At 41.3% G+C, this 23023-nt stretch overlaps 1 protein-coding gene and 1 long non-coding RNA gene across 5 annotated transcripts in view; one reads left to right on the top strand and one right to left on the bottom strand.

Annotated features, from left to right (window-relative positions):
* The window catches only part of LOC128776532 (uncharacterized), a 60144-nt gene that overhangs the window by 14340 nt on the left and 22781 nt on the right, over positions 1-23023 (top strand). The gene's annotated exons all lie outside the window — the stretch shown is intronic.
* The window catches only part of RNF175 (ring finger protein 175), a 54069-nt gene that overhangs the window by 30458 nt on the left and 588 nt on the right, over positions 1-23023 (bottom strand). For 2 of the 4 annotated variants that reach the window (XM_019441222.2, XM_019441223.2), the window contains exons 2-3: positions 13895-13932; positions 10106-10247 (exon numbers count right to left, since the gene is read on the bottom strand). In XM_019441222.2, the coding sequence (XP_019296767.1) occupies positions 10106-10247; positions 13895-13932 (180 nt within the window). Of the gene's footprint in view, positions 1-10105; positions 10289-13894; positions 13933-22818; positions 22933-23023 lie in introns of those variants that run through there. The other 2 variants (XM_053901180.1, XM_019441224.2) reach the window with 2 other exon arrangements.

Genomic DNA, 23023 nt, shown 5'->3' with positions numbered 1-23023 from the left:
ATTCCTTCAGTTTTTGTTTGTTTGGGAAGACCTTTATCTCTCCTTCTATTCTAAATGACAGACTTGCTGGATAAAGGATTCTCGGCTGCATATTTTTTCTGTTTAGCACACTGTAGATATCGTGCCAAGCCTTTCTGGCCTGCCAAGTTTCAAAGGAGAGATCAGTCACGAGTCTTATAGGTCTCCCTTTATATGTGAGGGCACGTTTATCCCTTGCTGCTTTCAGAATTTTCTCTTTATCCTTGTATTTTGCCAGTTTCACTATGATATGTCGTGCAGAAGATCGATTCAAGTTACGTCTGAAGGGAGTTCTCTGTGCCTCTTGGATTTCAATGCCTTTTTCCTTCCCCAGTTCAGGGAAGTTCTCAGCTATAATTTGTTCAAGTACCCCTTCAGCACCCTTCCCTCTCTCTTCCTCCTCTGGGATACCAATTATGCGTATATTATTTTTTTTTAGTGTATCACTTAGTTCTCTAATTTTCCCCTCATACTCCTGGATTTTTTTATCTCTCTTTCTTTCAGCTTCCTCTTTCTCCATAACTTTATCTTCTAGTTCACCTATTCTCTCCTCTGCCTCTTCAAGCCGAGCCATCGTGGATTCCATTTTGTTTTGCAATTCGTTTAAAGCGTTTTTCAACTCCTCGTGACTGTTCCTTAGTCCCTCGATCTTTGTGGCAAGAGATTCTCTGCTGTCCTGTATACTGTTTTCAAGCCCAGCGATTAATTTTATGACTATTATTCTAAATTCACTTTCTGTTATATTATTTAAATCCTTTTTGATCAGTTCATTAGCTGTTGTTATTTCCTGGAGATTCTTCTGAGGGGAATTCTTCCGTTTGGTCATTTTGGAGAGTCCCTGGCGTGGTGAGGACCTGCAGTGCACTTCCCCTGTGCTGTGGTGTATAACTGGAGTTAGTGGGCGGGGCCGCAGTCCGACCCGATGTCTGCCCCCAGCCCACTGCTGGGGCCACAGTCAGACTGGTGTGTGCCTTCTCTTCCCCTCTCCTAGGGGCGGGATTCACTGTGGGGTGGCGTGTCCCATCTGGGCTACTTGCACACTGCCAGGCTTGTGTTGCTGGGGATCTGGCGTATTAGCTGGGGTGGGTAGGCAAGGTGCACGGGGGCTGGAGGGGCAGGCTTAGCTCGCTTCTCCTTAGGTGATCCACTTCAGGAGGAGCCCTGTGGCAGCGGGAGGGAGTCAGATCCGCTGCCGGAGGTTTGGCTCCGCAGAAGCACAGAGTTGGGTGTTTGCGCGGAGCGAGCAAGTTCTCTGGCAGGAACTGGTTCCCTTTGGGATTTTGGCTGGGGGATGGGCGGGGGAGATGGCGCTGGCGCCTTTGTTCCCCGCCAAGCTGAGCTCTGCCGTCCGTCCGGGGGCTCAGCAGCTCTCCCTCCCTTTGTCCTCCAGCCTTCCCGCTTTCCGAGCAGAGCTGTTAACTTATGACCTCCCAGACGCTAAGTCGCGCTTGCTGTCGGAACACAGTCTGTCCGGCCCCTCCGCTTTTGCCAGCCAGACTCGGGGGCTCTGCTTGGCCGGCGAGCCGCCCCTCCGCCCCGGCTCCCTCCCGCCAGTCCGTGGAGCGCGCACCGCCTCGCCGCCCTTCCTACCCTCTTCCGTGGGCCTCTAGTCTGCGCTTGACTCCGGAGACTCCCTTCTGCTAATCCTCTGGCGGTTTTCTGGGTTCTTTAGGCAGGTGTAGGTGGAATCTAAGTGATCGGCAGGACGCGCTGTGAGCCCCGCGTCCTCCTACGCCGCCATCTTCCGGAACCCCCCCTTTTTTGAGTTTTGATATAGTTTGTGTCTTTCAAAGAATCAGTCTACTTCATTATGGTTATCCAGATTTGTGGACATAATATTCCATTATTTTCTTTTTATGTCCATAGGATCAATAATGATATCCCCTCTTTCTTTTCTGATATAGTAATTTGTGTCCTCTTATTTTTTTGGTTAGCTGGCTAGAGCTTTATAAACTTTACTGATCTTTTTCAAAAAAGTTTCTCAGTTTTTGGTTTCACTGAGTTTCTCTATTGATTTACTGTTTTTTAATTTAATTGCTTTCTGCCCTAATTTTTAAAATTACTTTTCCTCTGATTGCTGTAAGTTTAAATTACTCCTTTGCCTAGTTTCCTAAAGTAGGTGCTTAATTTACTGATTTTAGATCTTTCTTCTTTTCTAATATATGCATTCAATGCTATAAATTTCCCTCTAAGCATTGCCTTTCCTGCATCCCACAAATTTTGATATGTTGTATTTTCATTTTCACTTAGTTCAACTAATTTTTAGTTTCTCTTAAGTACTTCTCTTTGACTCATGTGCTATTTAATCTCTAAATATTTTGGGATTTTGTTCAACTATCTTTCTGTTATGGATTTCTAATTTAATTTTTGTGGTCTGAGAGCATACTTTGTATAATTTCAATTTTTAAAAAAAATTTTTGGTGTGTTTTAGGCCCTGGATGTGGTCTATCTTGGTGAATGTTCTATGTGAGCCTAAGAAGAATGTGCACTCTTCTGTTGTTAGATGTATTCTATAAACATCAATTAGTGCAGATTGATGAATGGTGCTGTTCAGGTCAACTCTATCCTTACTAATATTCTGCTTTCTTGATCTATCAACTACTGAAGGAGGGTGTTGAAATCTCTAACTAAACAATGGATTTGTCCATTTCTCCTTGTAGTTCAATCAGTTTTTGCCTTGTATATGTTGATGCTTCTTGTTAGGCATATACACGTTAAGAATCGTTATGTCCTTTTAGGGGGGGTCTTGGTGGCTCAGTCAGTTAGCATCAGAGTCCCAATTTTGGCTCAGGGCATGATCTCATGGTCATGAACTCATGCTTGTGAGATTGAGCCCCACACTGAGCCCCAAGTCAGGCTCCACTGGGGGGGGGAGCCTCTTTAAGATTCTCTCTCTGCCCCTCCCCTACTTATACTCTCTCTAAAAAAAAAAAAAAAAAAAAGAGTTGTTATGTCCTTTTAAATAACTGAATCTTGGGGCGCATGGGTGGCTCAGTCGGTCGAGCCTCCGACTTTGGCTCAGGTCATGATGTCATTGTTTGTGAGTTCGAGCTCCGTGTTGGGCTCTGTGCTCACAGCTCAGAGCCTAGAGCCTGCTTAAGATTCTGTCCGCCTCTCTCGGCCCCTCCTCCACTTGCCCTCTCTTCCTCTCTCTCAAAAATAAACATCAAAAAAAATTTTAAATAACTGAATCTTTTATCATTATGTAATGCCTCTTTTTCTCCCTGATAATTACATCTTTATTCTTATAAGTGAGTTTTTTGTCAGCAACATATAATTGCGTCTTGTTTTTTGTTTTGTTTTGTTTTTTATTCATGGTGACAATCTCTGTCTTTTAATTGGTGTATTTAGACCATTCACATTTGATTACCGATATAGTTGGATTAATATCTACCATATTTGTAACTTCTCTGTTTGTTGCACAGTGTTTGTTTCTTTTCCTCTCTGCCTTCTTCCTTTTTTAGACTCTTTGGCTTTAAGTGAGAATTTTATGATTCTATTTTCTCTACTCTATTAGTATATTAATTATATATTTTTTCATTTTTTTATGTTTTTGGTAAGGCTTCTGGTCAATAGTAGGCTATTAGTAGTTAGGGTCTTGGAAAGTCAAAAGTTATATGCAGGTTTTCAACTGTGTGTGTGTGTGGGGGGGTGGGGGTGGGGGTGGGCAGCATCCCTAACCCTCCTGTTGTTCAAGGGTCAACTGTAGATTGTTACTATTACTGCTTTGAATGAAGAGTTATCTATTAGGTTAAGAATAAGAAAGAAAAGAATTTATTTTATCTTCATTTACTCCTTCTCTGACACTCTTCCATTCTCTATGTAGACTTGAGTTTCTGACCTATACAATTTTCCTTCTTTCTGAAGAACTTCTTTTAACATTTCTTGTAGGTCAAGTCTCCTGGTGGTGAATTCCCTAATCTTTTTGTTTGTCTGAGAGAGAAAGTATTTCACTTTCACTTTTGAAGGATAATTTCTCTGGATTTAGAATTCTAGATTGGTGGATTTTTCTTTGAATGCTTTAAATATTTCGCTCTATTCTTTTCTTGCATATATGGTTTAAGAAGAAGAATCTGATGAAATTCTTGTTCCTCAGTAGGTAGGGTGTTTTTCTCCCTCTGGCTGTTTTTGAATTTTCCCTTTGTCTTTCTGCAGTATGAATTTGATATGTCCAGGTATAGATTTCTTGGTATTTGTTCTGCTTCTTCTCTGAGTGTCTTAGGTCTGTGGTTTGGTGTCTGTCATTAATTAAACAAAAATTCTTGACCATTAGCCCTTCAAATATTTCTTCAGCAGCTTTATTTCTTTCTTCATTTTGGTATTCCAATATGTGTATATTATGTTTTTTGAAATTGTTCTACGGTTCTTGAATATTCTTGTTTTTTAAAATTCTTTTTTTCTCTTTGCATTTCAATAATATTATTGAATTTTATTGAATATTGAATTATTGAATACTATTATTATATTCAATAATATTATCTTCAAGCTCACTGATTCTTTTCTCAACCACATGTACTTTATTGATAAGCCTACTGAAGGCATTTTTCATTTGTTTCAGTTTTCTTTTTACTTTAATAATTTATTTTTTTCATGGACTTTCCACCTCTTTGCTTGCATCACTTATCTGTTCTTGCATGTTATCTACTTTTTCCATTAGAGCTCTTAGCATCTGAAGCATAGTTACTTTAAATTCCTAGTGTGATGATTCCCAAATCACTGCAATGTCTGGGTCCGGTTCTGATGCTTGCTTTGTCTCTTCAGACTGTTTTATTCTCCTTTTAGCATGACTTTTAAATTTTGGTTGAAAGGCAAACATAATGTGTGGGGTAAAAGAACTGAGATAAATAAATCTTTTGTGTTAATTTGCCTGGGGGTTGGGCTGTGATTAATGTTTGCTGTAGGTATCAGAGGCTTCGATTTCCACTAGTATACTTGTTTGTATCTCTCTCTCTGTCTTTGAGCTTCCATCAAAACTCCTTCTTGTATAGCCTCTGAGGCTTGCAGCTCTTTCAGCTATAATCCACTGTTATACTGGACACCTGCGATGTGGTGGCAAGGCAGGCGGACAGTGCACGTATTCTATTCTGTGATTAAGTCTCAGTCCTTTTGTGGGCCTCTGTCTCTGTGCCATGATCTTTACAAGTGTCTTTAAACTTTTAGTTTTCCCTTTGGATGAGACAGGAAGGCTAGAGGGGGCTGGACTGGGTAATTTCTCTTCCCCTACATTGGAGAAGGCTCTGATTTCCATTGCTGTGTCTCTGTGATGGAGAACACTCTGGGTCTAGTTCAGAATGATTACTTTTCCCCTCCCTCTGCCAGAAGCACAAAGGTTTTTTTTTTTTTTTTTTTTTTCCCCCCTTGGCTCTACATCATCGGAATCTGGTGGCATTCCTGGAGCTGGAAACCTAAAATAATATGAGGAAGTCCCTAAGACTGTGGCCGCCAACAGTTTCTCTCTCACACTAGTCTAAACTCCACTTCCAGCCAATTCTTTGAAGTTACTCCTTACGTGTTTCTAACCATTGTGCGGCTCTTGCAGCTTCTGCTCCCAGTCAGGAGATCTCTGCTGTGATTCCCTGCATTCCCCTGTCTTTCCAGATTTTGGCTGGTGGTTTTCTCACTAACCTTAATTCTCTGATAGATCCGAGAAAACTTCTTGACGTTCAGTCTGTCTAGGTTTTTCTTGTGGTAAGATGGGGGTGATGACTTTCAAGCTTTTTACCTGTCAGAGCTACAACCAAAACTCATTCCTATTTTTAAAAATTCCATCACTTGAAATATCAGGAAATGGAGACTCACTATGGTTAAATGCGTGGCTGAATTCTTCTAACTCCTAAGCAGGTACTCTTCCCTTTACCATCCTGCCTCTGGTTGCTATTAACACATCTCACAAAATCAGCCTGGGGAACAGTGTGTGGGCAAAGCATATGGCAGAGCAGAGGGTGTGGCAGGAGAAGCAGGTGCACTGCTTTGAAAAAAAACAATACATTGAGATCTTGTAACAGAGAGTGCACATTAACAGCTGAGTATTGGCTTTAGGTTTACAAAAGGGTTCAGAAAAGGATTCTTTTATTAATAAACTGCTTTCACTGTGTGATTAAAAATTTGAAACTATTATATATTATATCAATATCTTTTGAATGCATTCAGAGTTCAACTCATGGTACTGAACACTCACTACGTATCAGTCACCATGCTAGAAGTTCTCACAGGGAAATGTTTTTGAATTCTAGTAACTTTGGAGACAGGTTCCCATCTTCAGTGTTTCCATTCTGCAGATTAGGAAAGCATGGTGCAGAGATATTTAAGGAGCTTATCCTTGACATGAAAAAAAACCCCAAAAAATTAGTGAGGTTGGATTCTAGTCTCCACTCTGCAACTAGTTAGTTATATAACCCTGAGTGAGTTTTTTAATCCCTCTGAACTGTATTTCACAAAGGGGATAAAAAATAATTATCTTCTGGAGTAATTTAGATAATGTATAAAAAACACTTATCACAACTTAATAATAACTAATTTATATGTAAATATTTATATATAGTAATTTATATACAAATCTGTTACTATAGGAATTATAATTAAAATGTTATGAATAATAGTGTTACTAATAAATTGATAGAGATTATAAAATTGAATAATAGAAATAAACTGTATTATATGGCCCCTTGTAGAAAAGAGCCAAGAACTTCATGAATCTTATAAATATGTTCAAAACTCTCTGTAGTTCTGCTAGATGTCACATGATCTTAGATGCCAAGAGAACCAATGTAAAAGTTAGGTTTTCCCTGGATGATAAGGCTGTTCAATTCAACATTTGTGGAAACATGTCCTTATCAAATTCCATCCCAGAGATGTTAAATTGAGGGGTGCCTGGATGACTCAGTCGGTTGAGTGTCGAACTCTTCTTGATTTCAGCTCAGGTCATGATCTCATAGTTTCGTGAGTTGGAGCCCCACATCGGGCTCTGCACTGGCAGCTCAGAGGCCTGCCTGGGACTCTCCCTCTCTCTCTCTGCCCCTCCCCATTCTCTGTCTCTGTCAATATAAATAAAATAAACTTTCAAAACAAAAGATGTTAAACTGAAGAGTATGTCAGGTGCAGGGTTTTTTTGATACAGTTCATGCAGAGTACAATAAGAAAGCTGGAAACTAGTGCTGGAATCAGCTATTATTGCTCTGGAAACCATTTCCAAATTCAATGGTTACAGATTTCACCATGAGTTCCTGAAATGGCTGTGTTCTGATGACTGGTTCTGGCAGTGAACTCTTTAGAAGAAATGCAAAGTATGGGGCAAATTTGAGGCAGCAGTATGGGAAAGATCAGCCTCACATGCTGGCTCTCAACTTGAGCCAAAGATTGTCAACAGAGACATGCAGGGAAAAGGGGCTACTCCACCCATTCCTTTGGGACAATGCATAATATAGATTGACCAGTGGGCAAAGAAGTAGGAAATATTCTAGAGGGTAACCGTGATTATGAGCTAATCTAGCAGAGTCCCAATAGAGCTACCATGAGACCAAAATCTGTCCTTGACCACTGTGGGCTATCTTCATTTGGGTTCCCGGCTTTGTTAAAGTGCCAGGCAGGATCACTCTAACAGAAGCCACTGGGGTGCCTGAGTAGCTTAGTCGGTTAGGCATCTGACTTGGGCTCATGTCATGATCTCACAGTTCATGAGTTTGATTCCTGTGTTGGGCTCTGTGCTGACAGCTCAGAGCCTGGAGCCTGCTTCGGATTCTGTGTCTCCCTCTCTCTCTGCCCCTCCTCCACTCACACTCTGTCTCTCAAAAAATGAATGTTAAAAAAAAAATTAAAGAGAGGCCACTATCACAGTCATCTGGTCACCTCCAAGGGGATCCTTAGGACCACAGAACCCCTCTTGGTAGCCATAAAATAGAGGACCTGTGTGATAGAAGAACACAGAAACAGCAACTTTGGGGAGAAGTGGGGTGACTAAGGGAGTCCAGTTGTTGGTGAAGGATGGGGTGCAAGTGAAAGTAACAAGCCTGGAAGTTATTCCAGGCAGCACAGCTTATGTAGTGAGCAATAAGAAACAATTTGGGAAGAACCCTCCAGCTAACCAACAGTTGTTGAGCTCAAGGATGTCTGCCTGGGACCAGTGTAGCCTGGTTCATTAAGGGTTAGAACCTCCAATGGCAACAAGTCCTTCAAATGGCCTCTGATCCATGGGCAGGTCTATCTGTGGCTAGGTAGAGCCATTGTGTGAGCTCCACATTGACTGATGTGGTGATACACATCTTCAGAGAGTTGACAAAGGGGCAATTTCTTCAAATACAAGACAAGGTCATAGTCTTTTTTGGGATAAGCCGCCTCGAAAGTCATCAAATAAAAATGGTGTTGGAGTAGTGGGGTATAATGCAGGTCAGGTGGCTCATAAGGCATTTCCTTTCAAGGGCAGGGGGTTTTCTATGCAAAATCTGTACTTATGTTGCCATGGAAACTGGACATGTTTTAAAATATCTAATCCAGAGATAATTATCAGTTATAAAGGAATTATGGAACAGGGCTATGAATGGTTTCCTTAAGAATTCAGGTTTCTTCTTACTTAAGGACTCCAGAGATTCTGTATATTAGGTTATTTCCATTTTGCAGATAAGAAAACCATGGTTAACATATATTATGGAGCTTTTCTTTTGTATAAGTGAATAACTAATGAAATTTTATTCTAGTCTTTTTCTTTTAAAAACAATCTGTTAAAGTGCAATATAGAGGATGTTTATTTAAATTTTTTTTAAATGTTTATTTTTGAGAGAGAGAGGGGAGAGAAAGAGAGAGAGAGAGAATGAATGAGTGGGGGAGGGACAGAGAGAGCGGGGACAGAGGATCTGAAGCGGGCTCTGCGCTGACAGCAGAGAGCCTGAGGAGGGGCTTGAACTCCTGAACCTTTAGATCATGACCTGAGCCAAAGTCGGACATTTAACTGACTGAAACACCCAGGCGCCCCAGGGGATGTTTATTTTAATTGACAAGACAGCACTGGCATGGCAGCAAATGTGTTTGCTTAAAAAAAAAAAAAAAAAAAAAAAAAAAAAAAAAAAAAAAAAAAGACAGGATGTCCCTTTCTAAATAAAATGTTCAAATTGTCTAAACTTAAACAGTATGCAGAATTCAAAAGGGAATAATTTTTGTGATGGTTAAAAATGAAATACAATAAGATACTGGTCTAAGCCAGCATTTCATACGTCACAGATAAGTCTTCTTATACAATGACAAGTCCAAGACCCAGAACCATGTAGTGTTAATTGAGGACTTTCTTCCTGTGCAACATACTCAAATCTAAACGACTGGTTCTCAAATGTGGTCTCAGACCAGTAGCATCAACACCACCCGGGAACTTGTTAGACATGCAAATTCTTGGGCCCCTATTCAATCCAGGACTTTGGGGGTGGAACCAGGAAATCTGATTAACAAACTGATTCACCTCTCCAGGTGATTCTGATGCACCTTAAAATTTGAGAACCACTGCTCTTAAACATTGCAGTAGGAAGGTCTCAGGTCCAACATGGCCTGAGCTACGATTCTGAGTCCATGAGATGGCAAAGTTCCAGGGGACTTCGCTCGAGTGGGATTGGTGTATGAAAATGGGATCAAACTCTACTGATGAGGTCAGTGCAATGTTGGCATCAACACATTTCCATAGATATGCAAATTATCAATGCCAAGAGAGTTTATTGCTCAAAGTTAGCCTCAATCTTCTGTTTCTGCTATTCCTAATCCTCCTTTTCCTAGGCCATTGGCAGAAGTTGCTATTGCTAAAGGAAAACTGGTTTACTTAAACCAGGGATCTTGGTCTTGTTACTATTGACATTTTATCGCGAAGAGCTGTCCTGTGCACGTTTAGTGGCCTCCGTGGCCTCTACCCACTACAAGCCAGAAGTAATTCCCATCCTCCTCTCCCCTCCCACTAAGGTGTGACAATCAAAAATGTTTCCAGATGTTGTCAAGTATCGCCTGGGGGCAAAACTACACCTCGTTGAGAACCATTGACTGAAACCAAAGCATTTCCTTCAAGGGACGGATGTGGCAGGAAGAACAGGATTCCAGAAGTCCCCCTGGGGCAACTCACATTGTAGGACCGGCCATGCCTCTGTCTCCACTGTACCAACACTATCTGGGCGATGACCAGTGCGCAGAGGAAGATCAAGATCATCTCCACGTGCATGGACTCATGGCCCCGGTGCATCTTGTACATCCTTTCCTGCTGCAGGCTGGAACCAGCAAATGAGGTCATCTGAAAAAGGCCTCAACCCTTGCACAGTATATTTAGGAAAAAAAAAAAGTTTGGGCTCATAGAAAGCAATTGGAGGTTTCAAATGTGGGGGTTTTAAGCTTTGATTATAGTTTTCCTGGTTGTTTTTTTTTAATTAAAAAATTTTTTTTTAATTTTTCCTTTTCTCCCAGGCTTGAGGAGGGGGCAATGGAGAGGAGGAACCTGAGTTCATCAGGGATACCGATTCCTCTCAGCCCTTAGCTTGCCTGTGTGGTTTTGGCCTCAGCCTTGTCCTTTCAAGTTAAGGGATGGGGCTGAAAAAATCACTGATGGGCTCTGGACAGACCTGCATACCAGTCCCATCGCCACACAGTCTTGTGAAAGTGACTCATCCTCTCTGCAGCTCAGTTGCCTCCTTGCAAACTTAAAATAATGGCCCCTCGGTACTTCACAAGATTGTTCTCGAACTGTAAACCCCATGTTATTTTATTTGTTCTTAAATAAGGAATAATAATTATTATTAGATTACAATAAACTATGTTGAAAGGGCAGGCCTACTCCGGCCGACTCCATCTTGTTCTGTGTCCTTCACCTTGACCACACCTCCTCCCCTTGAGTAACCCCCCCCCACACCTGCCTAACAGGACTCGGACCCTTCCCCAGGACCCTTCCCCAGCCAATCGGCTGAGGCCATAGCCATTACCTCACCAACTGCCCCTAGGCCCCAATAAAACCTTTGTCCTTTTGAAGCTCGCTCTCTTTCCCTGGTATCTCACTGCTGCGTCGGTGCAGGTAGGGGATTGAGCTCGAGCTAGCTCGAATAAAGGCTCTTTGCTTTTGCATCGGACTCAGCTCCCTAGTGGTCTTTGGGGATCACGAATTCTGGGCATAACAATGTAATATATTATCTAACATATAATATATAGATTATTAGATTAAATATGAAATTTCCATTTTCGAAAGTCAAAATAGTAAAATATGGTAATTTCAAGTAATTTTTAATATTTTGAAGTAAAAGGATATCCTGCAGATGGTGCTAATGGAGAGAATGTTATCCAAAGGCCTCCAGAAAACTCCTGAGTGAGCCGTATAAATTTTTTTTTTTTCATTATAAGGAGAAAGAGGAAGCCTAAGTATTATCTTAGGCGGGCATATTTAGATGATGGCTGAATGTTTCAGTTTTTAGTTGGACTCTTGGTTTTGCATAACGGTAGAGAAAACACTATAACAGTATGTCATCTGATTTAACTTCCTATAGCAGAAGTGGCTTCAAAGAAAGCTTAGAGCAGTGGATCTTGAATGTTGCTGTAAATTGGAAATCACTGGGGAGTTTTAAGTGTCTCAGTGTCCAAGCTGTGGCCAGATCAATTAAATGACCATTTCTGTGTGTTATGGGCTGAACTGTGGGCTTCCCCACATTCATATGTTAAAGTCCTACCCCCCCTTCCCCACCAGTTACCTTAGAAGGTGACTGTATTTGGAGATAGGAACTTTAAGGAATAAGGTTAAATGCTGTCACTGGGTGGGCCCTAATCCAATCTGACTGGTGTCCTTAGAAGGAGATCCGGTTATAAACTCACACAGAGGGAAAACCATATGAAGATGCAGTGAGAAGGCGGCCATCTGCAAGCCAAGGAGAAGTGTCAGGAGAACCCAAATGTGCTGACACCTTGATCTGGGACTTCTTGCCCCCAGAACTGTGAGGAAGTAAATTTCTGTTTAAACCACCTGGTCTGTGGTACTTGTTATGGTAGTTCAAGTTCCCAATGTGATTTTAAGATGCAGCCAAGATTGAGAACCACTGGGCTAGAGGAAGAGAGAGCAGTCCAGGGTCAAGATTAGGGCAACAGGGAAAATTATGAATGTTGCCAATCAAGTACTTTATAAATAGTGGTTAGCATTATCTTTGACCCCAGTGGGGCACCATGAGTCACAAAATCTCTTTAAGTTTCTTTCCACTTATGACTAGATATGGTGTGAATTTAGTGTGCACATCAGAAAACACTGCAGAGCTGTGTCTGGGTGGCTCCGTTAAGCGTCTCTTGATTTCGGCTCAGGTCGTGATCTCACAGTTTTGTGAGTTTGAACCCCGAGTCAGGCTCTGTGCTGACAGTGTGGAGCCTGCTTGGGATTCTCTCTCTTTCTCTTTCTCCCCCTCCCCCACTCATGCTCTCTCAAAATAAATAAATAAAGAAAACCCCACAAACACTGCAGGGTAATACTCTGTGCCATAAGATTGTATAGCCTTTTAAAGGCACCCCTTGGGTATGTGGGTTGGGTTCTTCCCCCTTTACTAATAATTTATTTTTAAAAATTTTTAATATTTATTTATATTGAGAGTGAGAGTGAGAGAGAGAGAGAGAGAGAGAGAGCAGGGGAGGGGCAGAGAGAGAAAGAATCCCAAGCAGGCTATACTGCCAGCAGAGAGCCTGATGCAGGGCTTGAACTCACATGAAACATGAGATCATGACCTGAGCCCAAATCAAGAGTTGGACGCTTAACCTTATGGGAATGAGCCATCCAGGAGCCCCTTTACCATAACTTCTACAGCTACTCTAACGAGTAGAGAAGGACTAGGTGCCTCAGAAAAGGGCACTGAGGGTGCCCCCTGCTGGAGAACGTGTAGAAATGATCCTGCAGAGCCTAGTAAATCTTCTTGCCTGAGGTCAGCTTCTTTGAGATGGAATCTTAGAACGTTAACGCTGGAAGGTACATTAGACATACTGAAACCCCTACACTCATCAAATGAAGAAGATGAAGTCCCTATCAGGTAAACAACCTGAATAAAATTACATTGTTAATAGTCTTTGTGTTGGAAGCGAACTTAGGAAACACAAATGATTTCCAGAAGCTCATTAAAAAATACACTTGCTCCTCTGAAGAAATGGGACGTGAAGAAAAATAAAGGGGTACAAGAACTTATAGTTTTTACAGGCACAACAGCAAAATAACTATTTAATATTCTATTTAATGAAATGACTTTCAACTTAGGCCATGTAGATAGCAGAGTGAATTTATCATCAGCCTAAAATAAGACTTGCATGGATATAAAACAAAACATGCTTTGTGACATTCATCTATTATATATATAATTATATATAATGAAAACACTCATTGTATCATTATAGATAATGAAAACATCTCAAAATAACCTATGTGGATGTACTTTGAAGGTATCAAGTAGTATGCAAATGTAATAAGTATTTCCTATTTTGATTAGGAATACATTCATAATTGATTACCATAATGCAAAAAAGGAGGAACTTTTCATTTTTCATTTTTTTTGGTGCCCACAGGGCCCTACTGGCCCCATAGTAAGTACCAGAACACAGGGGAAATAGCATATAAAGAAAACCACATGTATCTTGTGTCTAAAATAAATACTAACTTGACACTGTCCTATTTTGAAGGACATATAAACCCAGCTTTGTGGGACTGCATGAATCACTGTAGGAAACAGATGAAATCCTTGCGGTTTGGTTTATCCTATCTTTGTGCATGCATGCTAAACTAACCCACCTTCTGTGCCCCGAGAAATTTACAAATAAATGATGGCTTTGTTTGATTTCTCAAACTGTTAAGGTGGAAATGTAATTTTTAGTTAAAATGTAAGTTTAAACAATTAAAAAAATTCTAATCACTTACTTCCATTCATCATCCGCAGAAAGCTTTGTGTGAGAGATCTGAAAAAAACAAAAAGAGCCCTTCTCAAAACTTCTTCATTTTTTCAGCTTGTATTTTACAGCATTACATGAGAAACTCAAGCCATGAAAAAGTGATGTTTCCTAGTACTACAATAACTTAGGATGAAAACCCTAATAGAATATTTGCTTACGGAACTAAGACACACACACACACACACACACACACACACCCCAAAAGAGTAATTAAGTTACTGTTAATAAATATTTGATTCTGCTCCTGTCAGAGAATCAGATGAGCCTCCATTCCTGTAGTTTATTTGGCAATTTAGTCGAGTTGTAGAGAGTGGCCTCCCAATAAGCAGTGTCCCCTTGGCTTTTGGGATATGATATGTAAATCCTAAAAAGAAAATGATGCCTTAAATGATGCCAATGAGTAAATATCACCAAGTTCAAGGTTTTAGAGACCGAGCTGACCAGAGGCTCGACTTGTTTGGGGCATCTTTTGTGTCCTCCTGTTAATTTAATTCAAAGCCTGGCCCCAGGGAAGAGGGTAATCTGGCCTTGCCCTTGCAGACTGAGTTTGAGAACACAGAGACCAGGAAGTGTTTTCGAATGACCTACGGATTGTAGGCACATGCTGCCTTCCCTTGATCACTACTAATCTATTACATTTGGTCATTTGAAACCTTTAAGGCAATCCTTGAAAAGACATAATCTTATAACTTTCATGGAGAGCACAGACAGCTTAATCCCTAGTCCTATATGTTAAAAGCTAAAATCCCCAATGACAGCAAAGAAGGGAATGCAAATAAGACATTTGTTACACAAATCTGATATTAAGTAGGTGTTTTTTCTATATGTTTTATTCAAATGGCACCAGCAAATCTGACACATGGAATAAAAAAATAATGCCATCCATTCAATCTAGGATTTCTCTGACTTGGGGTAAACAGGTTTCATAATAAAAATCTGTGCTTCTGCCACAAGATTGAGGGGTTCCCTTAGAAGAGAGAATAACACAGCTAAGTAGAGGCTTAGGCAGTATTTGCACAATGCCAGGACTTGCCAGATAATGCCAGGAAGGAGGATAATGCCAGGAAAGAGGAAATGGGTGAAGCAGCAGGTGATGCTGGCAGCTTCTCTATGGTTCCCTGCTTCTGGGTGATCCCATCAGGTAGTCCCTGATATTCAAATGGTGGTCAAAACAACTGGAGAGCCTCAGGAGGTCCACTGAGAGGGCTAGTTGAATCTTTAGACCCCAGGGTTTCCCCAGCCCCATCTTCTCTTAGGGACAGTGAGGTATCTGGCTTGGGGCTGGGCTGGGACAGGCAGAGACAGTAGGGGGAAAAGGCACAGTGCTTGTGCATTCACTCCAGCCCTGGATGTGTCCATTTACTGTGCCTCTCCCACAACCCTTCACCCCACATCTGGGGCCAACAGGGAATCAGTGGGGCACAATCACTTTATTACTGTGGGCAGAGGACCCTGGGTGCCTATGGGCTGGGGGTTGGGGGTTGGGACACATGGGGTGGGTTGGGAGGTGGCCCTTGCACTCTCCTGTTTCTGGCTATCCCCCCATTGCAGGGCTGAGGGCAAAAAGCAGCATCCCTGGGGTTGGGGAGAATAAGGTCCTCTGAGCACTGGGATCTTCCAGGAGCATGAGGACATTACTGCTCGTTGCTGAGCTCCTGCCTACCACCTGCCAGGAGAGTCCACCATTGGTTTCTGAGAACAGCTGAAAGTTGTTGCCTCTGGGGAGTGAAAATCAAGAATGGGGAAGATGGAGTGGTGATGGGGTCCCACTTAAGTCTTGTAGAACTCTTTGACTCTTTAAATTGTAGATATACAGAATTTTAATAAAAATTAACATTAAAAAGAAAACATTTCCATAAGATAGTTTTCACTCAAAAGTATGACAAGGAACTCCGATGATACAAATGTTATTCCTCTTAATTAAGTTGCTGAGTTCCCTACATCTTGTATCCTGATCTTTTGCCTTTGTTTCTCTCTTATTTTCAGCTTCATTATTTTCCATAATTTTATCTTCTACATCACTGATTTGCTGCTCTGCTTCATTCATCCTCACCATCATGGCATCCATTTGAGATTGCATCTCGGTTATAGCATTTTTAATTTCAGCCTGACTAGATTTTAGTTCTTTTATCTCTGCAGAAAAGGATTCTCTGGTGTCTTCTATGCTTTTTTCAACCCCAGTTAGAATTCTTATAATCGTGGTTTTAAATTCTAGTTGAGACATCTTAATTATATCAGTGTTGATTAAATCCCTTGCCATCATTTCTTCCTGTTCTTTCTTTTGGGGTGAATTCCTCTGTCTTGTAATTTTGGAGGTAGAAAAAAATAATGAAATAAAATAAAAATAAAAAAGAAAACAAACATTAAATAAAGGAAGCTAGATCCTCACTATGTTTTGGTTTGATAGTTAAGAGAAGCTTGATAGAAAAGAGAAAAAAGAGAAAAGAAAAAAAATTAAAAGAAGAAATTAAAAATTAAAAAAATTAAATAATTAAATAGAATTAAATAAAAGAATAAAATTAAAAATTTGCTCTTTCTGTATTTAAGAAAAAAAAAGAAAATAAAAAAAACCAACATAAACAAAAACAGAAGCAAAGAAAATGAATAAACAAATGAACAAACAAAAAGAAACCCAAATGAAGCTCAATCCAGTTTCCCACAGAACTGAAACTCTGCAGCACAAAATGATCCATATACTAAGTGGGTGGAAGAGATCTTGTCTTCTGGGGGAGAGACCTGCTGCTCTGCTTCTCAGGCTGATTTTTCCTAGTGGAGATGATATGATACTCTATGTGGAAAACCCAAAAGACCACCAAAAAATTGCTAGAATTGATCCATGAACTCAGCAAAGTCACAGTATATAAAATCAATGTCTAGAAATCTGTTGCATTTCTATATACCAATAATGAAGCAGCAGAAAGAGAAATCAAGGAATTGATCCATTTATAACTGTACCAAAAACCATATGATACCTAGAAATAAACCTAACCAAAGAGGTAAACGATCTGTATGCTAAAAACTATAGAAAGCTTATGAAAGAAATTGAAGAAGACACAAAAAAATGGAGAAACATTTCATGCTCACGGATGGGAGGAAGAAACTTTTTTTTTTTAATATTATTTATGGGGGGGAGGGGCACAGAGAGAGAGAGGGAGTGAATCTTAAGCAGGCTCCATGGTCAGCGCAGAGCCAGACAGGGCTCAATCCCACAACTGTGAGATCATGACCTGAGGTGAAATCAAGAGTCGGACGCCTAACTGACTGAGCCATACAGGTAGGTGTCCCAAGAACAAACACTGTTCAAATGTCCATACCACCCAAAGCAATCTACACATTCAACGCAATCCCTATCAAAATAACACCATCATTCTTTATAGAGGTAGAAAAAACTACTCTAAAATTTGTATGGAACCAGAAAAGACTTTGAATAGCCAAAGTAATGTTGAAAAAGAAAACCAAAGCTGGAAGCAATCACAATCCCGGACTTCAAGCTGTATTACAAAGCTGTAATCATCAAGATAGTATGGTACTGGCACAAGAACAAACACATAGATCAATGGAACAGAATACAGAACTCAGAAATGGACCCACAACTATATGGCCAACTAATCTTTGACAAAGCAGGAAAGAACATCCAATGGAAAAAAGACAGTCTCTTCAGCAAATGGTTCTGGGAAAACTGGACAGCAACATGCAGAAGATTCATTTTTCTTACACTATACAATAAATTCAAAATGGATGAAAGACCTTAATGTAAGACAGGAAACCATCAAAATCCTAGAGGAGAACACAGGCAGCAACTTCTTTGACCTTGGCTGCGGCAACTTCTTACTAGACATGTCTTTGGAGGCAAGGGAGACAAAAGTAAAAATGAACTACTGGGACCTTATCAAGATAAAAGCTTCTGCACAGTGAAAGAAACAATCAACAAAACTAAAAGGCAACCAACAGAATGGGAGAAGATATTTGCAAATGACATATCTGATAAAAGGCTAGTATCCAAAATCTATAGAGAACTTACCAAACTCAACACCCAAAAAACAAATAATCCAGTGAAAAAATGGGAAGACATGAATAGACACTTTTTCAAAGAAAACATCTAGCTGGCTAATAGACACATGAAAAGATGCTCAACATCACTCATCATCACGGAAATACAAAAAAAAAAACCACAATGAAATACCACCTCACACATGTCAGAATGGCTAAAATTAACAACTCAGGCAACAACAGATGTTGGCGAAGATGCAGAGAAAGGGGAACCCTTTGGCACTGTTGGTGGAAATGCAAACTGGTGCAACCACTCTGGAAAACAGTATGGAGGTTCCTCTAAAAGTTAAAAACAGAGCTACCCTATGACCCAACAATTGTACTACTATTTATCCAAAGGATACAAAAATGCTGATTTGAAGGGGCATATGCACCCCAATGTTTATAGCAGCGCTATTAACAATTGCCAAATTATGGAAAGAGCCCAAATGTCCATTGACTGATGAATGGAAAAAGATGTGGTATATGTATACAATGGAATATCCCTTGGTGATGAAAAAGAATGAAATCTTGCCATTTGCAACCACGTGGATGAACTAGAGTGTATGATGCTAAGTGACATAAGTTAGTCAGAGAAAGACAAATATCATATGATTTCACTCAAATGTGGGACTTAAGAAACAAAACAGATGAACATAGGGGAAGGGAAGGAAAAATAAAATGAGATAAAAACAGACAGAGAGGCAAACCATAAGAGACTCTTAATATAGAGAACAAACAGGGTTGCTGGAGGGGAGGTGAGTGGGGGGATGGGCTTAAATGGGTGATGGGCATTAAGGAGGGCACTTGTTGGGATGACCATTGGGTGTTATATGTAAGTGATGAATAACTAAATTCTACCACTACTGCACTATATGTTAACTAGCGCTGATGAGGAAAACTGGCCTTCTCATGCCCTTCAGGTGTGTTGTGTACATTAAAACAGTTTCTCCAGAAAGAAATTTGGCAGGGCATGTCAAAATCTAAAGTGTTTGTTTATTCTATGTAGAATAGCGTAAGAATAATCTCTCACAAAATGAAGAGACAAATACACAGGGAAAGTGACACAGGTGTTTACATAGTTTTATTTATAATATTGAGAAATTGGCAACAATCTATGTGTCAACCCATGAGGGATTGGTTAATGAGTTATGATATATCTATAACAAAGGAAATCAATTGGCTCTTTAAAATGATCATGCAGATCCATATTTATTGACATAGAAATATTTCCATGACATATTTTAAGAGAAAAAGCATGCTTTGAAAACAGTTGTCTAAAATATAAGCCTATTAATGTAAATATACAGTTACGTAGAATAAAGAAACATCCAGAAGAAAGAGATATCCAGAGCAGTCACCAAAATGCTAACAGGAATGATCCATGGGTGCTGGTGTATATTGGAATATTTATTCCTTTTTTATATTTGTCCATATTGAATATATTCTGCATGAACATATGTCATTTAAATTTTTTTTTTTTTGATGTTTATTTTTGAGAGAGAGAGCACAAGCAGGGGAGTGGCAAAGAGAGGGAGGGAGACACAGAACCCAAAGCAGGCTCCAGGCTCCAAGCTGTCAGCATAGAGCCCAACACAGGTCTTGAACCCATGACTCCAGAGATAATGACCTGAGCCGAAGTCGGATGCTTAACCGACAGAGCCACCAATGTGTCCCTGAATATATGTCACTTAAAATAATTTAAGATGTCATTTTGATTCTGCTTCTCCTTTCCCCTGCCTCCTTGTCTATCAATTGCCAAGTCTTTTTTCCCTGCAGGACATTCCTGTTTACCTCTCCTCCCCTTTAACTCCCTTCTGAGCTTCAGATTCTTGTATCCACATGCCTTCTACATATCTCCACTTGGATGTCCCTCAGACACACAAGCTCAAGCTGCCCCAAACTGAGCATAGTAATTTCCCTCTAACTTGGTTCCATCCCAGTGCCCCCCTCTCACTCAGTAGCCCTACATCCCACGTAACCAGTTGTTCAAAACAGAAATATGGGATGCCATTCTTGACCTTAATCCTCCACTTCCAACCCAGTACCCTCCTGCAGACCTTACCCAAATACTTGGCGAACCACTTCTTTCCACCTCAGTGGCCTCTATGCCAACCATTGTTCCTTCATTCAACAAACATCTATTGATTACATCCTGGGTACCAGGCACTGGGGTAAGAGCTGCCATACCATAAAAGTGAATAAGACATACAAGTTTCCTGTCCTCATGAATTGGGTCTTGTGCTCTAGAGAAAGTGTGGACAATGACCAAGTAAAGAAAACAATGACCTAATGTGGTAAATTCTATGAAGAAGCTAAACAGAATGTGTGATAAAGAATAACCAGCATGGGGAGGGGCTGTTACTCGTTAGACTGGTTGGCAAGGCCTCCCTGAGCCTGAGGACGGATCCAACCTGGTGCGCAGAGGGTTCTCTTCTTCCAGGGGGGCTCCTACCTCCACTCCTTTTCTCCCTTCAAACAGTGAGGGTGATCCAATGAAAAGCAAACTGATCACATTTCTTCCCCCGCTCAAAACACAAGTGGCTGCCCTTGTCCCTAACATAGCTCCTGTGGCCCTTTCCAGCTTCTTTTCTTTCCATTGCCCCTGCACAGCCTCTGCTCCAGCCAAGCAGAACTTTTCTGTCCCCTGAATGCTTTTCCTCCACCTTTTTTTTTTTTTTTTGCTTTTCAAACCCCCTTTGGGGATGCCCTGGACTCTGCTTCCTCCAAGAGCCTTTTGGGTTAGGCCTCTCCAGTGGGTCCATTGTCCACTGAACACTGTTACCCCATGGCATGGTCATCGGTGATTTATTACTTGTCTTACTCCACCACTGAATACTCCCTGTCTGGTAACATTGCACACTCAATCAATACACAGTTGACTTTTGAACAATGCAGGGGTTAGGAGCACCAATCCCCCCACAGTCAAAAATCTGTGTAAAACTTTTGACTCCCTGGGACTTTACTACTAATAGCCTACTGTTGACTAGAAGCCTTAGCAATAACATAAATAGCCGATCAACACATATTCTGGATGTTATATGTATTGTATACTGTATTCTCACAAGAAAGTGAGGTAGAAAAAAACATGTTATTAAGAAAATCGTAAGGAAAAATGCATTTGGAGTACTGCCCTGTAAATAATCTGTGTGTAAGTGGATCTGTGCAGTTCAATCCTGTGCTGTTAAAGGGCTAACTGTATTTGAAAACTGCCTCCCTCTTAGTGCCAGCCCTCATCATTTCTTACCTCAGCTGCTGCCTCCAAATTAGTTTCCCCACTTTCAACTCTTCACAAAAATCCATCTGTTAGAAAAATATCGCTAAAATGAGTGGCAAAACCAGAACAGTAAACTCAAACTACTGCTATCCCTGGGACATATGTGAGCAGGAGCTAAGGATGTTAGGCTTGGAGAGCTGTGTTCAGTGATATGGAATCCATATCACTGGGCAAGGACAAAACTTCCACGGATGGAGCGGTAGGGAGGGGCTGTGTCTGGCCTACTCCAAGGTAGAGAACAGTGTTGAGGCAGAGATGGGTCCTCTGGGGAAATCAAAGCCTGCAAAGCAGGCCTCAGACAAGCAGAAAAGAGAACTGCCGAGTCCATGCTGTCTACTCTCTTGCACCCGAACTTTGAGGAGTCTCAGGAGCACATAGGGTGTAGCTGGCTTCCTAGGCCACAGGGAGAAGGAGGATGGGGAATAGGGAGGGGGTGTTTGGCACAAAGAGGTACACAGGGAGCTGGGCAGACTAGAGTCCCAGATCATGAGGTTATATGTTTATTATTTATTCACTTATTTGTCCAATAAACATTTCCCGAGGCCCTGCCATTTGCCAGACTCTGTGCTTCGTTCTGGAAATACAGTAGCCAGCAAAGCAGAACAAGGGGGGATTAAGGGACAAGCTCTGAGTTGCTCCCAGGACAGAGTTAACAGGGGACCACACCTCCTGAGGGCAGTGGGCAAGGCAGCTATGGCACCCTTAAGGGAGAGCAAACATCAGCTGCAGAAGTGACTCTGCCAGTCTTCTGCCCTTCCCAGCACGCAGACTTCTTCATCCATAACGCTCTGTGAACGATCTGATCTGGGTTTGAAACCAGCAAGTAAGTCATGGAGTTCCCTTATAGCTTCCCCATGTTAGAGAATAAATCTCCAATGCATAGCATGATACAAAACTTGCCATAACCCAGCTTTCTCTTCCTACAAGCCTTCATGAACCCTGGATTTCTGCCAGGGTCATAGTGAATATCCACTCTCACCCCCACCTTTCTCCATGGTCATTTCCCACCCCCCACCCCCAAATTTTTTTCACCTCCAAGTAATTTGGTATTCCCATTTCCTGCATGGAGAATTCTCATTTCCTCTCATGGCCACATGGAATCTCACCCATCCCCCTGAGGCCCAGCTCAAAAACCCAGCCACCCCCATCCGCCCAGTCAGCCTTGCCCACCCTCCCTACCAGAAGCAATTCCTCACTTCCTAGAAATCCTACAAACTTCACTTGAACAGTAATTTCTTTGGGGACAGTAATTTCTTCCTACCCTCTATGAGTTATTTTGTCCTTGTTATACTGGGATGTGAGTTCCCAGAGGAAAGGTCTACCTCTAACTGTATCCCCGTATCCCAGGAGGAGCACAGTTCCTGCTATGTGATCATGGCCTAAGAATCATCTATAAATGAAAAATAGTAATGACGGGGTTTGAAATCACCATGGGAAACCTAGAGGGGATAGCTAGCCTACAGATTCTCAAAGCTTGAGCATCAGCACCTCCTGGGAAATAGTATGACTTGCAAAATGATGAGGCATTATCCCAGAGGTCAAGAATTAAAAACCCTGGGGGCAGAGTCCAACCATCTGCTTTTTACCTAGCTTTCAGAGTGATTCTGATGCTCGCTGCAGTTTGAGAACCATACAGTCAAGCCTGATGTACACCCAGCACCCTTCAGCTGTCCTCTTCCTTCACCTGGGCCCTGGGGCTTCTGTCGGGGAGCTGGAAGGAGAGAGGGGCAACCAGTACTGAAAGCAGGGAATGGACAGGGATGAGTCGGATAAAGCTCATTCTGGAGGAGA

Source organism: Panthera pardus, unplaced genomic scaffold (assembly GCF_024362965.1).
Source record: "Panthera pardus isolate Hobbes unplaced genomic scaffold, ASM2436296v1 HiC_scaffold_13, whole genome shotgun sequence".
In the NCBI taxonomy this organism is placed as follows: Eukaryota; Metazoa; Chordata; class Mammalia; order Carnivora; family Felidae; genus Panthera; species Panthera pardus.
This window is presented reverse-complemented; position numbering and strand designations above follow the sequence as displayed.